Source organism: Chiloscyllium plagiosum, chromosome 30 (genome assembly GCF_004010195.1).
Source record: "Chiloscyllium plagiosum isolate BGI_BamShark_2017 chromosome 30, ASM401019v2, whole genome shotgun sequence".
Lineage (NCBI taxonomy): Eukaryota > Metazoa > Chordata > Chondrichthyes > Orectolobiformes > Hemiscylliidae > Chiloscyllium > Chiloscyllium plagiosum.
Window position 1 is genome coordinate 39381238 of NC_057739.1, and position 18282 is coordinate 39399519.

At 46.5% G+C, this 18282-nt stretch overlaps 1 protein-coding gene across 11 annotated transcripts in view; it reads left to right on the forward strand.

Annotated features, from left to right (window-relative positions):
- LOC122564941 (dynamin-1) overlaps positions 1–18282 on the forward strand; it is a 243150-nt gene that overhangs the window by 50057 nt on the left and 174811 nt on the right. For all 11 annotated transcript variants that reach the window (XM_043720440.1, XM_043720447.1, XM_043720444.1 and 8 more), the window contains exon 2: positions 14804–14877. In XM_043720440.1, coding sequence (XP_043576375.1) covers positions 14804–14877 — 74 coding nt within the window. The remainder of the gene's footprint in view (positions 1–14803; positions 14878–18282) is intronic.

The window sequence follows — 18282 nt, forward strand, 5'->3', positions numbered from 1 at the left end:
GAGTTACTTGCAAATGCTGCTTGAGCCAGTGAGGCACAAATATGGACAAATGTTTATTGTTAAAACAACAACAACTTGCACTTCCAACAAGCAGCCTTCTCTGATGCTGCAAATCGTCCCAAGGTGTTTATCAGAGCACAGTATGTTTTCAAAGCCTCTGCCTTCCCATGGTTCTTTGCGGGGTCATATTCACGCCTTAACCATAATAAGTTTTGGTAAGATATTGAGCCATGTGAGGCAGCACAGCCATTCCTACTATTTTTTTTAACTTGAAAAATATACTTTATTCATAAAGTATCAATGAATTTAAGAAACAAGTACAACACAGTTCCATTAGGAGAAAGTGAGGACTGCAGATACTGGAGACCAGAGTTGAAAAGTGTGCTGCTGGAAAAACACAACAGGCCAGGCAGCATCCAAGGAGCAGGAGAATTGATGTTTCGGGCATAAGTCCTTCTTCAGGATGCTGCCTGGCCTGCTGTGTTTTTCCAGCACCACACTTTTCAACAACACAGTTCCATAAAGACTTTGCAGGAAGTGCAGTGGAATTTTGACATTCCTTCTTACAGCTTCAATCCAGTTGCAAAAAAAAGGCACTTTCTGACTATGCAAAGAAACTATTTATACTCCTTTAAGGCAAACAAGGGAGCTTCAGATCTTATGTAATAAAATCATGGAATCCCTACATAGGCCATTCATCCTATCAAGTTATACCAACCTCTGTTGAGCATCCCACCCAGACACTCACCCTTGCCCTGTACTTCCCATGGCTTATCCACACATCCCTGAACACTGTGGGTCAACTTAACACAGCCAGTGCACCCTAACCTGCACACCTTTGGACCGTGGGAGGAAGCCAGAGCACCCAGAGGAAACCCACGCAGACACTGAGAGAATGTGCAAACTCCATCTAGGGAATTGAACCCAGGTCCCTGGTGCTGTGAGGTAGCCACTCTAACCACTGAGCCACCGTGCCATCTTAATAGAGCCTTGCTTTATGTTGGCAGAAAGATGTTAAATGGTGGTCTTTCCCCACTGTTTCTTGGCACCGGCTGACCCAAGCTTTAGTGCGTCTCTCAGCATGTAGCCCTGGACTTTAGAATGTTCCTGTCTGTGACATTTGGTCAGGGTCAATGTCATACACTGGAAGACCAATAGGTTTTGGGCAGACCAAAGACTGTCTTGGGCGGCGCGGTGACCCAGTGGTTAGCACTGCTGCCTCACAGCGCCTGAGACCCGGGTTCAGTTCCCACCTCAGGCAACTGACTGTGTGGAGTTTGCACGTTCTCCCCATGTCTGCGTGGGTTTCCTCCGGGTGCTCCGGTTTCCTCCCACTGTCCAAAGATGTGCAGGGTCAGGTGAATTGGCCATGCTAAATTGCCCGTAGTGTTAGGTAAGGGGTAAATGCAGGGGTCTGGGTGGGTTGCGCTTCGGCGGGTCAGTGTGGACTTGTTGGGCCGAAGGGCCTGTTTCCACACTGTAATGTAATCTACTCTAATCTAATCTAAACCAAGCCACTCCTGCTTTTTTAATTGCAAAAATATACTTTATTTATAAAAAATCTTTATCTACATTCACAGGTACTAAAGCAGTTCTGTACAATATTGGAACTTGACAACCTTACTGTTGCAAATACCAAAGGCATTTAGATTAGATTCCTTACAATATAGAAACAGGCCCTTCGGCCCAACAAGTCCACACTGACCCTCTGAAGAGTTACCCACCCAGACCCATTCCCTCTAACTAATGCACCTATCACTATGGACAATTTAGCATGGCCAATTCATCTGGCCTGCACATCTTTGGAATGTGGGAGGAAACTAGAGCACCCGGACAAAACCCATGCAGACACAGGAAGAGTGTGTGCACTCCACACTGACAGTCACCCAAGGCAGGGATTGAACCTAGGTCCCTGCGGCTGAGACAGCAGTGCTAACCACTGAGCAACCATGATGCCCACAGTTTAGGTGGCAGCAGGAGGCGAGTACAATTGTAACATTTAAGAGCCATCTGGATGGGTATATGAATAGAAAGAGTTTGGAGGGATATGGGCCAGTTGCTGGCAGGTGGGACTAGGTTGGGTTGGGATATCTGGTTGGCATGGATGCATTGAACTGAAGGGTCTATTTCCGTGCTATACATCTCTGTGACTCTGAGTTGAATTTTGTATTTAACCATGTGATAAAGATCATTTCTTACTCATGCAGGCTCTTATTTACGTACATTGAGACAATGAGATGGTCTCATTTTACTAAGCCATTCCTATGCTGGGGAGGCAATGGCAAAGTGGTATTATCAGTAGACCTATTAATCCAGAGACCCAGATAATGTCCTGGGGACACAGGTTTAAATCCTACTCTGACAGATAGTGGAAGTTGAATTCAATAAAAATCTAATCATGACCATGACACAATTGCCAGTTGTTGGAAAAAGGCCTGTTGAGTTCACTAATGCCGTTTAGGGAAGGAATCCTTACTGGTCTGGCCTACACATGAGTCCAGACCCACAGCAATGTGGTTGACTCTCAACTGCTCTCTGGGCAACTAGGGATGGATAGTAAACATTGGCCTGGCCAGTGACATCCTCATCCTATGAATGAATGACAAAAATGCCACTGGTAGTTGATATGAGCTCTGCTGAGTCTTTGGAGTTAATGGGCTTGATTTTAATATTAACAGAATGGGTGTTTCATTGTTAAGCAGTGGTGACGATCGCTCTTGCCACTTCTTCCTTTCTGTTCCGCCGAGAGGTTTCGAAAGGATGGCGTGTGGCAAATCTCAGGCAGAGAATGCAATCCAGTTGGGAGGGATTGAGGTGTATTTGAATACCAAGCCACTGGAAATAGTCAACATGATGGCCAGGGTCAATATCGAGACAGAGTAGATGTTGGAGCATTGATTTGAAAGGTTGGCTGCATCAGTTCCAGTTTCGAGAGGAGAGGACAGCTGGGGGAACACAAGCCTTGCCAAAGAAATTGTCTCTATCAGGGTCATGCTGTCAAAGAGAAGCTCTTACAATGATCAGCAATGCCTCAATCATAACATTCTCAACTCCTACTGAAATTCCTCAGTGGTCTCACCTCTCCCTTTGTCTGGAACCTCCCCAGACCCTTCAAGATCACTACATTCCTCCAACCCTGCCATCCTGAACATCCTCAAGGGTTGTTGTTACAATGGAGGCTGAGCTTTCAGAGGTCTGTGCCTTAGCTATGGGGTTTCCTCCTGGAGTCACTTTATGTCGATACGTCTCTCTCTCTACTTTAAGACGCTCCTTAAAACTGACCTGCTGTCACTCACTTCTCCTTCTGTGTGGATTGGTCCCCACTGTTGCTTTCATGATGCTGAGTTGAAGTCCATTGGGATGTTGAACTGCGTTAAAAGGTGCTAAAGAAATGCAGATTGTTGAAACAAGACAAGTCTCTCAGCAGCTTTGTTTTTAAACTCTATAAAGGTCACCCCTCAACCTCCTACGCTCCAGTGAAAAAAAATCCCAGCCTGTCCAGCCTCTCCTTATAACTCAAACTCTCCATTCCTGACAACACCTTGGTAATCTTATCTGAACCCTCTCCAGCTTAATAATGTTCTTCCTACAACAGAGTAACCAGAACTGGCCACATTCTTGAAGTTAGCTTAGCTCACAATCAATTTGTATTTTGTTTTAGATTTTGGACTCCACATTGATTTCTTGTTGAAGTCACTTCTCAATGAGTCTTTTCCAAAATTGTCCTTGCAGGGGGATACAGTTTAGGAAGATGAGGGATTTCCAATGTAAGACAAAGTTGAGGAGGAGATTCTTTTCTGAAGATCATTAGTCTTTGGAACTCAGAGAACAGTGGGGGCTGGGTCATTGGCTATACTCAATACTGAGCTAGACAGGTTTTGATTGATAAGGAAATCGAGGGTTACAGGGCACAAGCTGAGAAAGGTACTGGGAGCATGCAGGAGGCTTGATGGGTTGTAAGGCCATTTGTATTCTTAAATCTACCAAAAAGCCAAATGGGAGGAAGGGCTGGGACTGCAGTAGCAGGTAATGCCAGTGATGGCACTGTTGAGGTTGTGAAGCCATCCAGCAAGCTCAGCAGCACCACCAGCCCATTTTTGAAAGTACTGCGGTGATCTCAAATGCCTCCAAACGCAGCTACACCCCTAAAATATTATGATTAGATTAGATTCCCTACAGTGTGGAAACAGGCCCTTCGGCCCAACCAGTCCACACCGACCCTCCGAAGAGTAACTCACCCAGACCCAGTTCCCTCTGGCTAACGCACCTAACACAATGGGCAACTTAGCATGGCCAATTCACCTAACCTACACATCTTTGGACTGTGGGAGGAAATCGGAGCACCCGGAGGAAACCCGCGCATACACAGGGAGAATGTGCAAACTCCACACAGAAAGTCACCCAAGGCTGGAATTGAACCTGGGACCCTGGCGCTGTGAGGCAGCAGTGCTAACCACTGAGCCACCATATTATAAAACGATAGGCCCCAAAAACTCAATGGCTCATGTAATTTTCTCCTGATCATAAGATGGGCAGGATGCAGTGATTTGATTTTTTCTCCCCCTCAGCAACATGTTTAGAGATGTCATTGTACACCTCTGGAACAGGTGGGACTTGATCCCAGACCTCCCAGTAAAGGGATAAGGACACTACCACTGTGCCACAGGAGGGCCCTCCTCTGGTGTTTACCTCAGTGATCTGGATTTGAATCAAGTGCTGAGGATTTTATTTTGTAACTGATTTGACATACCTACCAAAGTGAATGCATTAACTGAGGTTATGGGAGTTTTTCCATTTCCACATCCGTTCCATCGGGATTGTCGGAGCAGAGAGTTTCAGTTTAACCTTGTGATTCCCATAACATTTATATGCATTTATAATAGCGCATTTACTGTCGTAAACCGTCCCAAGCTACTGTCCCGCAATAAAACCAGACAAGAAAATGGACAGAGATTCAATAAAATTTTAGGACCTTTGGAGGGATATGGGCCAAATGCTGGCCAGTGGGACTAGTTTAGTTTGGGAACATGGTCAGCATGGACTAGTTGGACCGAAGGGTCTGTTTCTGTGCTGTGGCTGTATTTGAGGTGCGTCTTAAGGGAGGTAGGGAGCATGGGACAGAGGTTTAGGGAGGAATTTGATGACTTCGATGAAAGCACTGTTTGAAGAAATGCAACTGAAATCAGTGCTGTTGGGGCATGTGAAAGGAGACATGAGACAGAATTGGTGTTTTGTCCCCACTCTCCCCCATGGCAGAGCTGCATTAGTAGGAAAGGAACTCGAATGAAGAGGTAGAGCACAGTACTGGGGACAGAACGCCACAAGCTGTGTTGCTGCAGAAGTTCCACTGAGCAGCAACACAAGCCAGACCTGCCGAGATTTTTGAAGGCACATTCTGAACTCTGCACTAGTGTCACTTATGAACAGAATGTGCTCAGTATCAGGGTTTGAGAGGGTCTCCATCAATCAGTCTGCAACTGCGTTGACGTATCCAGCAGAATGCTGAGGGTTTGGATGAATCTTGGGGTAGAACTCTTCACTCTCACAGGAACCGATTTATTTGTGTCACTATCCACCAATTTAAAAAACTTACTGCCACTGAGCCACTGTAATGTTCACATGCTGTCTACTGCTCATGTCCTTCCAGAGATAATGGTCATGGGTTTGCTGCAGTACATGTTGTAGCTGGTACACACTGCTGCTACTGAGTGTTGCTGGTGGAGATAGTGAATGTTGGCCAGAGATAGGGATGCTGCCCTTATACCACAAGCACCTCCTATAACAACACCCTTGACACATGGACTAGGAAGCCAGAATCTGGTGACATGGGCTCCACCACCGGCTGGAGAATTTACGTTGTGTGAGTAAACCTGGCTTTGTAAGGTAGCCTCACAAATGGTGAACATTAAACTATCACATTGTTCTGAAAACCCGTCAGCCCTTTGGGGAGGGAAATCTGCCGTCCTGACATGGTCTGGCCTGTATGTGACTCCAGAAACACAGCAATGTGATTGACTCTTAATTGCCCTCTGAAATGGCCAAGTAAGTCAGTCACGTGTGTGAAAGTGCAGAGAAACTGACTAAGTTTCACCATGTGGGTGAACCGGTGAACTGTGGTTCAGGAATGGTGCTCGCTACCGCCTTCTTGAGGTGAAATTAAAATGCTGGCCCAGTCAGTGATACCCGTAGCCATGAATGAATATCACGTGACATCCATTGGTTGTTAATGACAGGAAGTGATGCAACTTGACTCAAAGTATTGGGGGTACCATTAGGCAGGAGAATATGAACCAGGGAGCATATTGTGGTGGCACTTGCCATGAAAGTTATTGGGGGGTTGGTTCTCTCTACCAACCCTACCTTCAGCTATGGTATCTGCATTTCCTGGTGCAGAGAGATCTCTGTCTTCCGAGGTTGGGGGTGTGCATCTGTTCCCAGCAGCAGAGTTTGGAGTCTCTTACAGAGAAGGATGGCCCTCAGCCCAGAAGGTGGGGGGAGACAGAGGGCAGTAAGGGAGTGTCTCCAAGTTGACTGCTAGGGCAGGGTTGATGTGGGTAATAGAGATGTACTGGAGGGAAGGGCTCTGCACACTCCAGGCTGGGGCAGATCAGAGGAGATTAAAGGCAGGTCTTGGATCAGGACTCTGAGGTCAGTGTCAATGGTGCTTGAATTTCAGGGGTTAAATTACAAGAGAGATTACACAAATTAATCAAATTTTGAAGGTTAAGGGATGGTCTAATCAAAGTCTTCAAGATATTAGCAGGAAAAGACAGGGTAGATAAGGATGAGCTATTTCTGCTGGTTGGGGATTCTGCAACTAGGGGACATAGTCTGAGAATTATGGCCAGAGTATTCAGGAGAGATGTTAGGAATGCTTCGACACACAAAGGCTGTGAGAGGTTTGGAATCCTCTCCCACAAACAGGTGGTTACTGGGCCAGTTGTTAATTTTAAATCTGAGATAGATAGACTTTTGTTACGCAAAGCATAAAAAGGGATCTGGACCAAAGGCAGGTATGTGAAGTTAGCCCATAGATCAGCCAAGGAGAAAATGAGGACTGCAGATGCTGGAGAGTCAGAGTCAAAAAGTGTGGAGCTGGAAAAGCACAGCAGGTCAGGCAACAGCCGAGGAGCAGGAGAACCAGGACTTATGCCCGAAACGTTGATTCTCCTGCTCCTTGGATGCTGCCTGACCTGCTGTGCTTTTCCAGCATCACACTCCTAGATCGGCCGTGATCTGATCGAATGGTGGAGCAGACTTGAGGGACTGATTAGCCTTCCCCTGTTCCTTTTGTTCCTAGTTTGATCTTATAATGCCAGCGCTGCCAATGCATTATGGGTAAATGTTGCTGCTACCAATCTTTCCAATTTGTAGTGGTCAAACTCTACACCAAGTGGGGAAGCAAACCTACATGATGCATTTAGCCGATGATAGATGTCTTCCTGATTTCGCAGTAAATATGTTTGTTACATATCACAGAGCAGTTAGTTACACTGCACCTCAGACAGATACTTGTCCCTGCTGAGACATCAGACTTTATTTAAGAGTAAGTTCACATTACTATTATAACTACATGTAGTTAACACTAACAGCTAATCCTGAAGATCTAATTAGGACCCATGGTTAGCTCCTCCCAGGAACATTCCTTCACATTCTGAAACCCAGAAGGCAAGGCCTGATACTGGCAAATGACACACAATGATCCAAGCTGAAAATGTGTTGCTGGAAAAGCGCAGCAGGTCAGGCAGCATCCAGGGAACAGGATAATCGACGTTTCGGGCATAAACCCTTCTTCAGGAATGCCCGAAACGTCGATTATCTTGTTCCCTGGATGCTGCCTGACCTGCTGCGCTTTTCCAGCAACACATTTTCAGCTCTGATCTCCAGCATCTGCAGCCCTCACTTTCTACACAATGATCCAACTTGTACACATTAAAGTGGACTCCCAGTACAACCAGTGCATTCAATTCCAGGTATTCCGAATGTATCCCTGTGTAGGTGGAGCGCATCACTGAATGCCAGTTTAACCCTTTCTGAGTACTACCTTGTACAACTGCCCACAGCTGCGTTCTGTATGGGGAACAGTTATTCATTTCCGTTCAGGTTGGCTGCTTGGGGAGTGCTGAGTGATGGATTTGGCGCAATATTCCCAGCCTTGGCATTCCTCGCACCGACACAGACCTGCCTAGAGCAACCAGGTAGGCAGAGAAAGGTATCTTTAGATTTGGCAGTTTTGACCTGATGTTAGCCCCCCTTTCCCTCCCCTCCCCTCCCCTCCCCTCCCCTCCCCTCCCCGTACACCTCGGTCATTTCCTAAGTCCTAGGTCTTGCCTACACTCAAAAGCTGCCAGTTGGCTGTCAAATGGATTTGTATTGCTCCCCTTCTGCTGGTTCACTTTTACCTGGAGGTGAGTTTGTGTGTGTGTTTGTCTGTGTATGTGTATCTGTGTGTACGTGTGTGCATGTCTGTATGCCTGTGTGTACGTGTGTGTCTGTGTGCATTCACGTGTGTCTGTGTGTATCTGTGTGCACTTGTGTATGTCTGTGTGTGTGCGCATGTATTGTGTGTCTGCATGTGTGTATCTGTCTGTATGTGTGTGTGCGCGTGCATATGATTATGTGTGTGTATGTCTGTGTCTGCATGTGTGCTTTGTGTACGTATGTGTGTGTGTGCATGTTTGTGTGTGTGTTTCTGTGTGCATATGTGTCTGGGTGTGTGTGTGTATGTGTGTGTCTCTCTTTGTGTGTGTATGATCTTTCCAAATCACTCCGCCCCACTTTTGTTCCACGCAGGAAGTACACAGATGGTACCTACACAGGCTGTTGGCACTGCCAGCTGTCACTAGACTTGGCATTGCCTGTGAATGCGGGTTGGGCAAATGCCAACCTCTTCAGGTTCAGTTTGCATCAGGGGCGTTGTCCCTGCAGCACAGCGACTTGCATTTCTGTAGCACCCTTCCCATATTTATTTTAATTGGATGAAATTCCACACCAACCCAAAGGGCGGTATTAACTAACAGCTTTGTCAAAGGCTTAGCCACTTGAATGCACGGTGGCAGTATTATCGCCTGGTTAGCTGGATTAGTCACCCAGAAACCAGCTGGTGACCCTCACGGCAGCTGGTGAGTTTACATTTCTTTAATAAATCTGGATTTATAAGGTCACATCAGCATTGACAATCAGGAAACCCATCTGACTCTCACATTTCCGTTAAGGATGAAAATCTCTTGTCTTTGCCCGATTTTGTCAACTCATGATCCCAGACTCACAGCAACTGAAACATCAAAAAATAGGAGTAGGCCATTTGGCCCTTCGAGCCTGCGTCACCATTCAAAATGAAACTGGCTGATCATCCAACCCAGTCCGCTGTTCCCATTTCCTCCCCATACAGCACATGGACTGCAGCGGTTCATGAAGGCAGCTCACCACCACCTTCTCAAGGGTCAACTAGGGACGGACAGCAAATGTTGGGCACAGGCAGCGGCACCCGTGTCCCATGAGAAATAAAAATACCCTTGATTCCTTTAGTTTTGTTGGACGCAATCTAAACCTGAAGAGGCTGGTGCTGTTTTCCCTGGAATGTCGGAGGGTGACTTTACAGAGGTTTATAAAATCATCAGGGACATGGATAGGGTAAATGGACAAGGTCTTTTCCCTGGGATCGGGGAGTCCAGAACTAGAGGGCATAGGTTTAAGGTGAGAGGGGAAGGATATAAAGGAACGGAAGGGACAACTTTTTCACGCAGAGGGTGGTGTGTGTATGGAATGAGCTGCCAGAGGAAGTGGTGGGGGCTGGTACAGAGACAACACGGGTATATGAATAGGAAGGGTTTAGAGGGATAGGGGCCAAGTACTGGCAAATAGCACTGGATTAATTTCGGATATCTGGTCAGCATGGACAAGTTGGACCGAAGAGTCTATTTCCACGCTGGACATCTCTATGGCTCTATCGGTTTATTTTAATCAAATATCAGTCATGGAAACCAGGAGCTCGAATAGGTCATTCAGCCCTGGGATCCTATTTCAGAGTTCAGTATGATCACCGCTGATCCTCTGTCTCAGTGAGATCTCTTTGAGGTCTTTATTTTTTCTTTACAGAATTGAAAACCCCTAGCTCTCAAAGTTTATCTTGATGACTGAGTGCCTTAGGTCACGTCTAAATGCCTTTTCTCCAAGACATATTCAGGATGACCCTGATCATCAAGTGAAGTGACCAAAAGTTGAAACTGAATGCTGGATGACATCAATCCAAGACCTGACACAATGAAAGAATAGTATTTCTTGATTTTTATAGTCCATTGACCATGCAATGTGCATAAATAACCAATTTGTTTTCACAGTAATCCCATGACAATGGTTACTGACCTTCAACATCTTGTGTAGTCTACCATCCACCTCCTCAGTTCGGTCAGCAGTTGAGACACATGTTCAGACAGTTGGCACATTATTAGAAACTTACTCATGGGTGAAATCAAAGGACTGTTCACAGCATTATCAAACTCAATGAAAATGAGGAGAGATGTGAAGATGGGGTGTTGGTTCATTACCATTCACTCTTAGCAAGCAAAGTTAAAATGATCCGCAGCCTCACTCCATCTCTCTTCCGTTTGCAATGGCAAGGGGCGGAGACCATTCAGTCTATCGACTCCATGCTAGCTTTCTGCACAGCAGAAATCCAGTTAGCCCCACTCCCTATTCCCATCATCCTTCAGGTGCCAGAGCAATTTCCTTTTGAAATAAAAAAAAGTGTGAAATAAAACTGCTGAAAAACCTGGTTCTGAAGAAGACTTCTATCAGACTCATGATATTATCTCTATTTCTCTCTTTCTCTGCACAGATGCTGCTGGACCTGCTGAGTTTCTCCAGCATTTTGGGTTCATATCCCTTTTGAAGTGGCTCATTATTTCCACTTCCTGCCTCCTCATAGGCAGCAGGTTCCATGGTGGAGAGCTATTGTCTGAGGTTGGAAAGAGTTAATACATGGGGTGATACTGAGCTCCACTCAGCCTTCAGGTAGAGAATGCATCACAGACTGATGTGATCTCTGGTTGGAGGCAAAGTCATCTTTCCTATCTTCTTGTTGTTGTTAATGTTTCCGTGAGTTAATCCAGCCCATGCCTACGAACTCAGATGTAATAAACCTCCGCTCAGACTAGTTTGTGATCATCTGCCACCGTCACTGATTGGTACCAGGTATCACATCATGTTGTGTAACAATGACGAAGGGCTCTTGTGGTAGTGTCCCAACCTCTGGGCAATGGAGGCCTGGATTCAAGTCTTACCTGCTCCAGAGGCATGAGATTACATTCTCCCTGAAAAGACTGATTCGGAAAATATCTATTTCTAAACAGAGACCTGGCATTGAACCCCCCGTAAAATTTAGTAATGAGCTGCCTTTCCTTGGACCATTTATAAATTTGAGGGTTTTTGTGGTAATGGCCCATTTGCTCCAGAGATACATCATACATCTCTAACCGAGTTGATCATTGAATATCTGTAACAGTTATGAAATGTTGTCTTTTTAAAACAAAGTTAAAAATCACACAACACCAGGTTATAGTCCGACAGGTTTATTTGGAAGCACACTAGCTTTCAGAGTGCTGCTCCTTCATCAGGTAGCGGTGGAGCAGGACCATAAGACACTTCTGAGCTGAGATGTCACCTTTTTGTTATAAAACTGAGTGGCACAGTGGTTAGCACTGCTGCCTCACAGCGCCAGAGCCCTGGGTTCAATTCCCGCCTCAGGCGACTGACTGTGTAGAGTTTGCACATTCTCCCCGTGTCTGCGTGGGTTTGCTCCAGTTTCCTCCCACAGTCCAAAAACGTGCAGGCTAGGTGAATTGGCCATGCTAAATTGCCCGTAGTGTTAGGTGAAGGGGTAAATGTAGGGGAATGGGTCTGGGAGGGTGGTGGGTCGGTGTGGACTTGTTGAGCCGAAGGGCCTGTTCCCACACTGCAAGTAGTCATCATCTAATCTTATCTCGAGAATGTGACTTAAAAGAGGTTCTGGGATTTACATATTAATGAACTGAAACCTGCAACCCATTCTAAAAGATGAAAGACTGAACAGCAATCTAGGTTTGTTCAATATATCATTTCAGTTGCATGACACTGTAATCTTCTGCTATAAATTCTGTGTCTTATGGTCCTGCTCCACAGCTTCCTGATGAAGGGACAGCACTCTGAAAGCTAGTGCTTCAAAATAAACCTGTTGGACTATAACCTGGTGTTGTGTGATTCTTAACTTTGTCCACCCTAGTCCAACACCGGCTCGTCAACATCATTTTTAAAACAAAGCTCTTCCTCCCATTCCCCCTGCCAAACCCACGCACCTTGTCTGGATTTGTCAATCCCTGCTGTCAGGAACTCTGGTTCTTTACCAGGAAGTAATGGGAACTGCTTTATAAGAGAGATGGTGGCAGAGATATAGTCTTTCTCTTCCCTCTGTGGTTTATCATGGTATCTACTGCAAGGAAATAAAAACGTACCATTGGTGTGTGGACACAAAGATTAGAAGCAGAAGTAGGCCCTGCTCTGATATTCAATATGATCACAGCTGAGCTATTTGTGTTTTATTGCTGATTCTATTGCCTTACAAGAAATATTCATGCTCCTTCCCTGCTTTCTTTGAGGAGTTTTGCATACTGCACGGTGGCTCAGTGGTTAGCACTGCTGCCTCACTGTGCGAGGGACCTGGATTCAATCCCAGCCTCGGGCAACTGTCTGTGTGGGCTTTGCACGTTCTCCCCGTGTCTGCGTGGGTTTCCCCCGGGTGCTTTGGTTTCCTCCCACAATCCAAAGATGTGCAGGTTAGGTGAATTGGCCATGCTAGGCTGCCCATAGTGTTCAGGGATTTGTGGGTTAGGGTAGGGAAATGGGTCTGGGTGGGATAGTCTTCGGAATGTTGGTGTGGACTTGTTGGGTCAAATGGGCAAATGTGAGGACTGCAGAGGCTGGAAACCAGAGTTTAGACCAGAGTGGTGCTGGAAAAGCACAGTAGGTCAGGCAGCATCCGAGGAGCAGGAAAATCGATGTTTCGGGCAAAAGCCCTTCGGACAGTGCTGAGCTGGAAGGTTGGAACTGGGGTGAGGTGGGGGTGAGGGGAAATGAGGAAACTGATGAAGTTCACATTGATGCCCTGTTGTTGAAGTGTTCCGAGACAGAAGATGAGACGTCCTTCCTCCAGGCATTGGATGGTGAGGGAGCGGCGGTGGAGGCAGGTCTGTATCAGTACATGGTTGAAGAGCTTCAGGATAGAGGAGATGACCTGTGGGTTGCAGTGAGAGAGAGACTCACTGAGATTCTTCCAACCTTCCAGCTCAGCACCACTCTCATGACCTGTCCTACCTGCCAATCTCCCTTCCCACCTATCCGGTCCACCCTCCTCTCTGACCTATCACCTCCATCCCCACCCCCATTCACCCGTTTTACTCTTTGCTACCTTGTTGGGCCTGTTTCCACACTGTAGGGATTCTGTGATACCTCTGACCTGAGAAAAAATATTCTCCATATTTCTGTTCCCTAAATGGGTGGCACCTAGTTTTGATTCTGGGTCTGTAGGTGCTGTTTTATGATGAGAGGTTGAGTAAATTGGGCCTATGCTCATTGGAATATAGAAGAATGAGAGCAGTTTAATGGACTGGACAGAGTAGATGTGGAGAGGTGGTTTCGCCTTGTGGGAGAGTCTGGGACCAGAGGGCATCATCTCAGAATAATGGGTCACTCTTTTAAGACCGAGATGAGGAGGAATTTCTTCTCTCGAGGTAGTGAGTCTGTGGAATTCTTCATCACAGAGGCCTGTGAGACTAGGTCTTTAAGGCTGGGCCAGACAGATTTTTAATCAGTAAGGGGATCGAGAGTCAAGGGGAAAAGGCAGGAAAGTGGAGGATGAGGATTGTCAGATCACCCATTGAACAGCGAAGCAACTCGAAGGGCTGAATGGCCTACTTCTGCTACTTTACCTTATGATTTCATGGTGTTAAAACAGTGCCCCCTAGTTCTGGGCTGACCCATAGGAGGAAACATCCTTTCCACATGCACTGTGTCTGGTCCACTCAGCATAGAGCCATAGAGATGTACAGCAAGGAAATAGACCCTTCGGTCCGATTCGTCCATGCCGACCAGATATCCCAACCCAATCTAGTCCCACCTGGCAGCACCTGGCCAATATCCCTCCAAACCCTTTCTATTCATACACCCAACCAGATGTTTCTTAAATGTTGCAGTTGTACCAGCCTCCACCCCTTCCTCTGGCAGCTCATTCCACACATGTACCACCCTCTGGGTGAAAAAGTTGCCCCTTAGGTCTCTTTTATATCTTTCCCCTCTCATCCTAAACCTATGCCCTCTAGTTCTAGACTTTCCCCACCCCAGGGAAGAGACCCTATCCATGCCCCTCCTGATTTTATAAACCTCTGTAAGGTCACCCCTCAGCCTCCGACGCTTCAGGGAAAACAGCCCCAGCCTGTTCAGCCTCTCCCTATAGCTCAAATCCTCCAACCCTGGCAACATCTTAGTAAACCTTTTCTGTACCCTTTCACGTTACAACATCCTTCGTCTTTTGAACTTCAACTCCGTCACTGCTGAAAGAGTTCCAATCCTCACAAAACATGCTCAAAGCTTGTGTGGAGTTTAAAAAAAAAAATCTCAAGTGTTTTGAAGTCCTTAAACCTTTGGTTGCTGATGAAAGGTCACAGGAAGTTCTGAGATGCAGTTCTGTGTTTTGTTTTCAAATCTACTTTTCTACCTTGCTGTGACTCCCTTTGTGAACCGATGCTGAAATGTCTCCACTTTTCATTTCCAGAGATTTCCTTCCTCGTGGATCTGGGATTGTGACCCGACGACCCCTTGTTCTTCAGCTGATTAACTCTCCCACAGGTATGTTGTGGCCAGGTGAATGGTATCGCCATAATGGGCTACTTTCTCCCCTCTTCGTCTGCCATGCCGTGTAGTTTTGACACTGCCCCTAACATGGGCACCCTGTACCAGGTTTCCACTGCTCTCGTTCCTTTCGTCTCTGTGCACAGTGGGTCTTGTTACCCCGGACAACCCCGAGATGGTGTAAAGTCTGTGGGAGGTGATTGGTCCAATGCTATGCCCCACCATTTTCTGGGGCACCATACTCTTCGTGCTTACTGAAGAACTCTGTCCTTTGTGATACTTCCCAGGGTCAGGGTGGGCTCATTTGAGCAATGAGGAACCCGTGTAGGGTTCATTGTTTGGCCCAAAGAGCTTAGAGAGTGCAGAAGCGGGTACTGCAGATGCTGGAGATTAGAGTCAAGATTAGAGTGATGCTGGAAAAGCACAGCAGGTCAGGCAGCATCCGAGGAGCAGGAGAGCCGACATTTTGGGCCAAGGTCCTTCATCAGGACTGCCCATTCCCGATGAAGGGCTTTTGCCCGAAATGTTGATTTGTCCTGATCCTTGGATGCTGCCTGACCTGCTGTGCTTTTCCAGCATCACTCTAATCTTGACTCAGAGAGCTTAGAGGCTGTTTTGTTCGGAATCTTGAACCCCATTGAAGAAGCTATAAAGTAACTAAGATGCAATAATAACATGCTAAATATGACATTGAGATTTGAAGCTAATGTATGTGGGGAGCTAATGGCCTAGTGGAATTATTGCTAGAGCCACAGAGCACAGGCATAATATGGGGACCTGGGTTCAAATTCTGCCTTAGCAGGTGGTAGAATTTGGTTTCAATTAAAGATCTGGAATTAAGAGTCTGATGATAACCATGAAACTGTTGCCAGGAACCATTGGGTTCACTCATGCCCTTTGGGGAAGGAACCTGGCATGACCTATGTTTGACCCCAGATCCACAGCAATGTGGTCAACTCTTAAATCCCCTCAGGGCATTAAATGTTGGCCTAGCCAGTGATGCCCACATGCTGTAAATGAGTAAACCATCGCAAACAAGTTCCTGTGATAACAGTTGAGTGGTTCATCATGGCTTACCAACCAATTGGTTGAGGGATGTTATTCCACACCTCTGGAGCAGATGGGACTTGAACTCAGCTCTCCTGACCCAGCGACAGTGACGCTACCTGTAAGCCACAAGGGTCTCTATCTGTGCTTGTCCATTAGATTGTGCCCATGGACCAGCCTTTCACTCTCCCAGGTCAAAGAGCTCACTGTTGAGCACTGGCCATTCCACATTGAGTCAGGGACAGACTCTAACACATCTGCATGGCACTTTTCCATAGACATGAGCTAAGACATAGGAGCAGAAATTAGGCCATTCAGCCCACTAAGTCTGCCGTGCCATTCAATCATGGCTGACAAGTTTCTCAACTCTATTCTCCTGCTTTCTGCTTGATCCCCTTGATAAACAAGAACCTCTGTCTAAAATACACTCAATGACCCAGGCCTCCACAGAAACAAATTCCATAGATTCCCCAGTCTCTGGCAGAAGACGTTTCTCCTTATCTCCGTTCTAAAGGGTCTTCCCTTCACTCTAAGTCTGTGCCCTCGGGTCCTAGTCTCTCCTACCATTGGGGACATCTTCCCAACGTCCAGTCTGTCCAAGCCAGTCGGTATTCTGTATGTTTCAATGAGATCCCCCCTCATCCTTCTAAACTCCATCGAGTATAAACCCAGAGTCCTCAAACATTCCTCATATGTTAAGCCTTTCACTCCTGGGACCATTCACATGAACCTCTCCTGAAGACGCTCCGGGGCCAGTACACCCTTCCTGAGATATGGGGCCCAAAACGTGCACAATACTCGAAATGTGGTGTGACCACAGCCTTATAGAGCCTCAGAAGTATATCCCTGCTTTGATGATTGTGGAGGCAGGATTCAAACAACACGCCCCAAACTGAAACTGGGGGGAGCAGATTGTCACAACTCTGGGGTGGGGTGGTGGGTGCTCATAATTTGATTGACGTGACATTTAACAAGGTGAACCAACTCTAAGGAGGTTGAAGGGAACTTCAGCTGATGCCAGAAATCCTTAAGAAGCATGACTCTGCAGAAATCCTCATAAAAAGGATATTCTTTCACTCAAAATGAAGGTTTGAGCCTTTCAGGGCTGGGAATGTGATGTGACCATCCTCTCACAAGAGAGAGTTGACTGGTGACAAGGTGTACAAAATGATGATGATAGGTATGGACAGAGTAGGTAAGGAGCAGCAGCTCCCCTTAGTTGAAGGGTCAGCCACAAGGGGACACAGGTTCAGGGTGAGGGGCAGGTGGTTCAGGGGGGATTTGAGAAAGAAAACGTTTTCCCCAGAGGCTGGTGACAATCTGGTATGTGCTGCCTGGGAGGGTGGTTTGAGGTGAATTACCTCACTTCCTTTCAAAAGGACCTGGGTGAGCACTTGGCTCATCATAACATTACAAGGCTACAGGCCAAGTAAAAGGGATTAGGCTAAAGGTGAGATGTTTCTCACATGTCAGTACAGGTTCGATGGGCTGAAGGGCCTTTTCTGTGCTGGATGTTTCCATGAGTTGAACCTGAGGGTCAGCAAGTCTCAGCTGAGGTTACAAAGGTAGCAGGATATGGAAGATATAGACTGTAGGGAAATAGATGGTGACATCTTGCAAAATGTCCTGATTACAGAGGAGGACATGCTGGATACCTTGAAACAGTCAAAGGTGGATAAATCCCCAGGACTTGATCAGGTGTACCCAAGAACTCTGTGGGAATCTAGAGAGGTGATTGCTGAGCCTCTTGCTGAGATATTTTTATCAATGATAGTCACAGGTGAGATGCCAGAAGACTGGAGGTTGGCAAATGTGGTGCCACTGTTTTAAGAAGGGCGGTAAAGACAAACCAGGGAACTATAGACCAGTGAGCCTGACCTCGGTGGTGGGCAAGTTGTTGGAGGGAATCCTGAGGGACAGGATGTACATGTATTTGGAAAGGCAAGGACTGATTAGGGATAGTCAACATGGCTTTTTGCACGGGAAATCATGTCTCATAAACTTGATTGAGTTTTTTGAGAAGTAACAAAGAAGATTGATGAGGGCAGAGCAGTAGATGTGATCTATATGGACTTCAGTAAGGCGTTTGACAAGGTTCCCCATGGGAGACTGATTCGTAAGGTTAGATCTTACGGAATACAGGGAGAACTAGCCATTTGGATACAGAACTGGCTCAAAGATAGAAGACAGAGGGTGGTGGTGGAGGGTTGTTTTTCAGACTGGAGGCCTGTGACCAGTGGAGTGCCACGAGGATCGTTGCTGGGTCCTCTACATTTTGTCATTTACATAAATGATTTGGATGTGAGCATAAGAGGTACAGTTAGTAAGTTTGCAGATGACACCAAAATTGGAGGT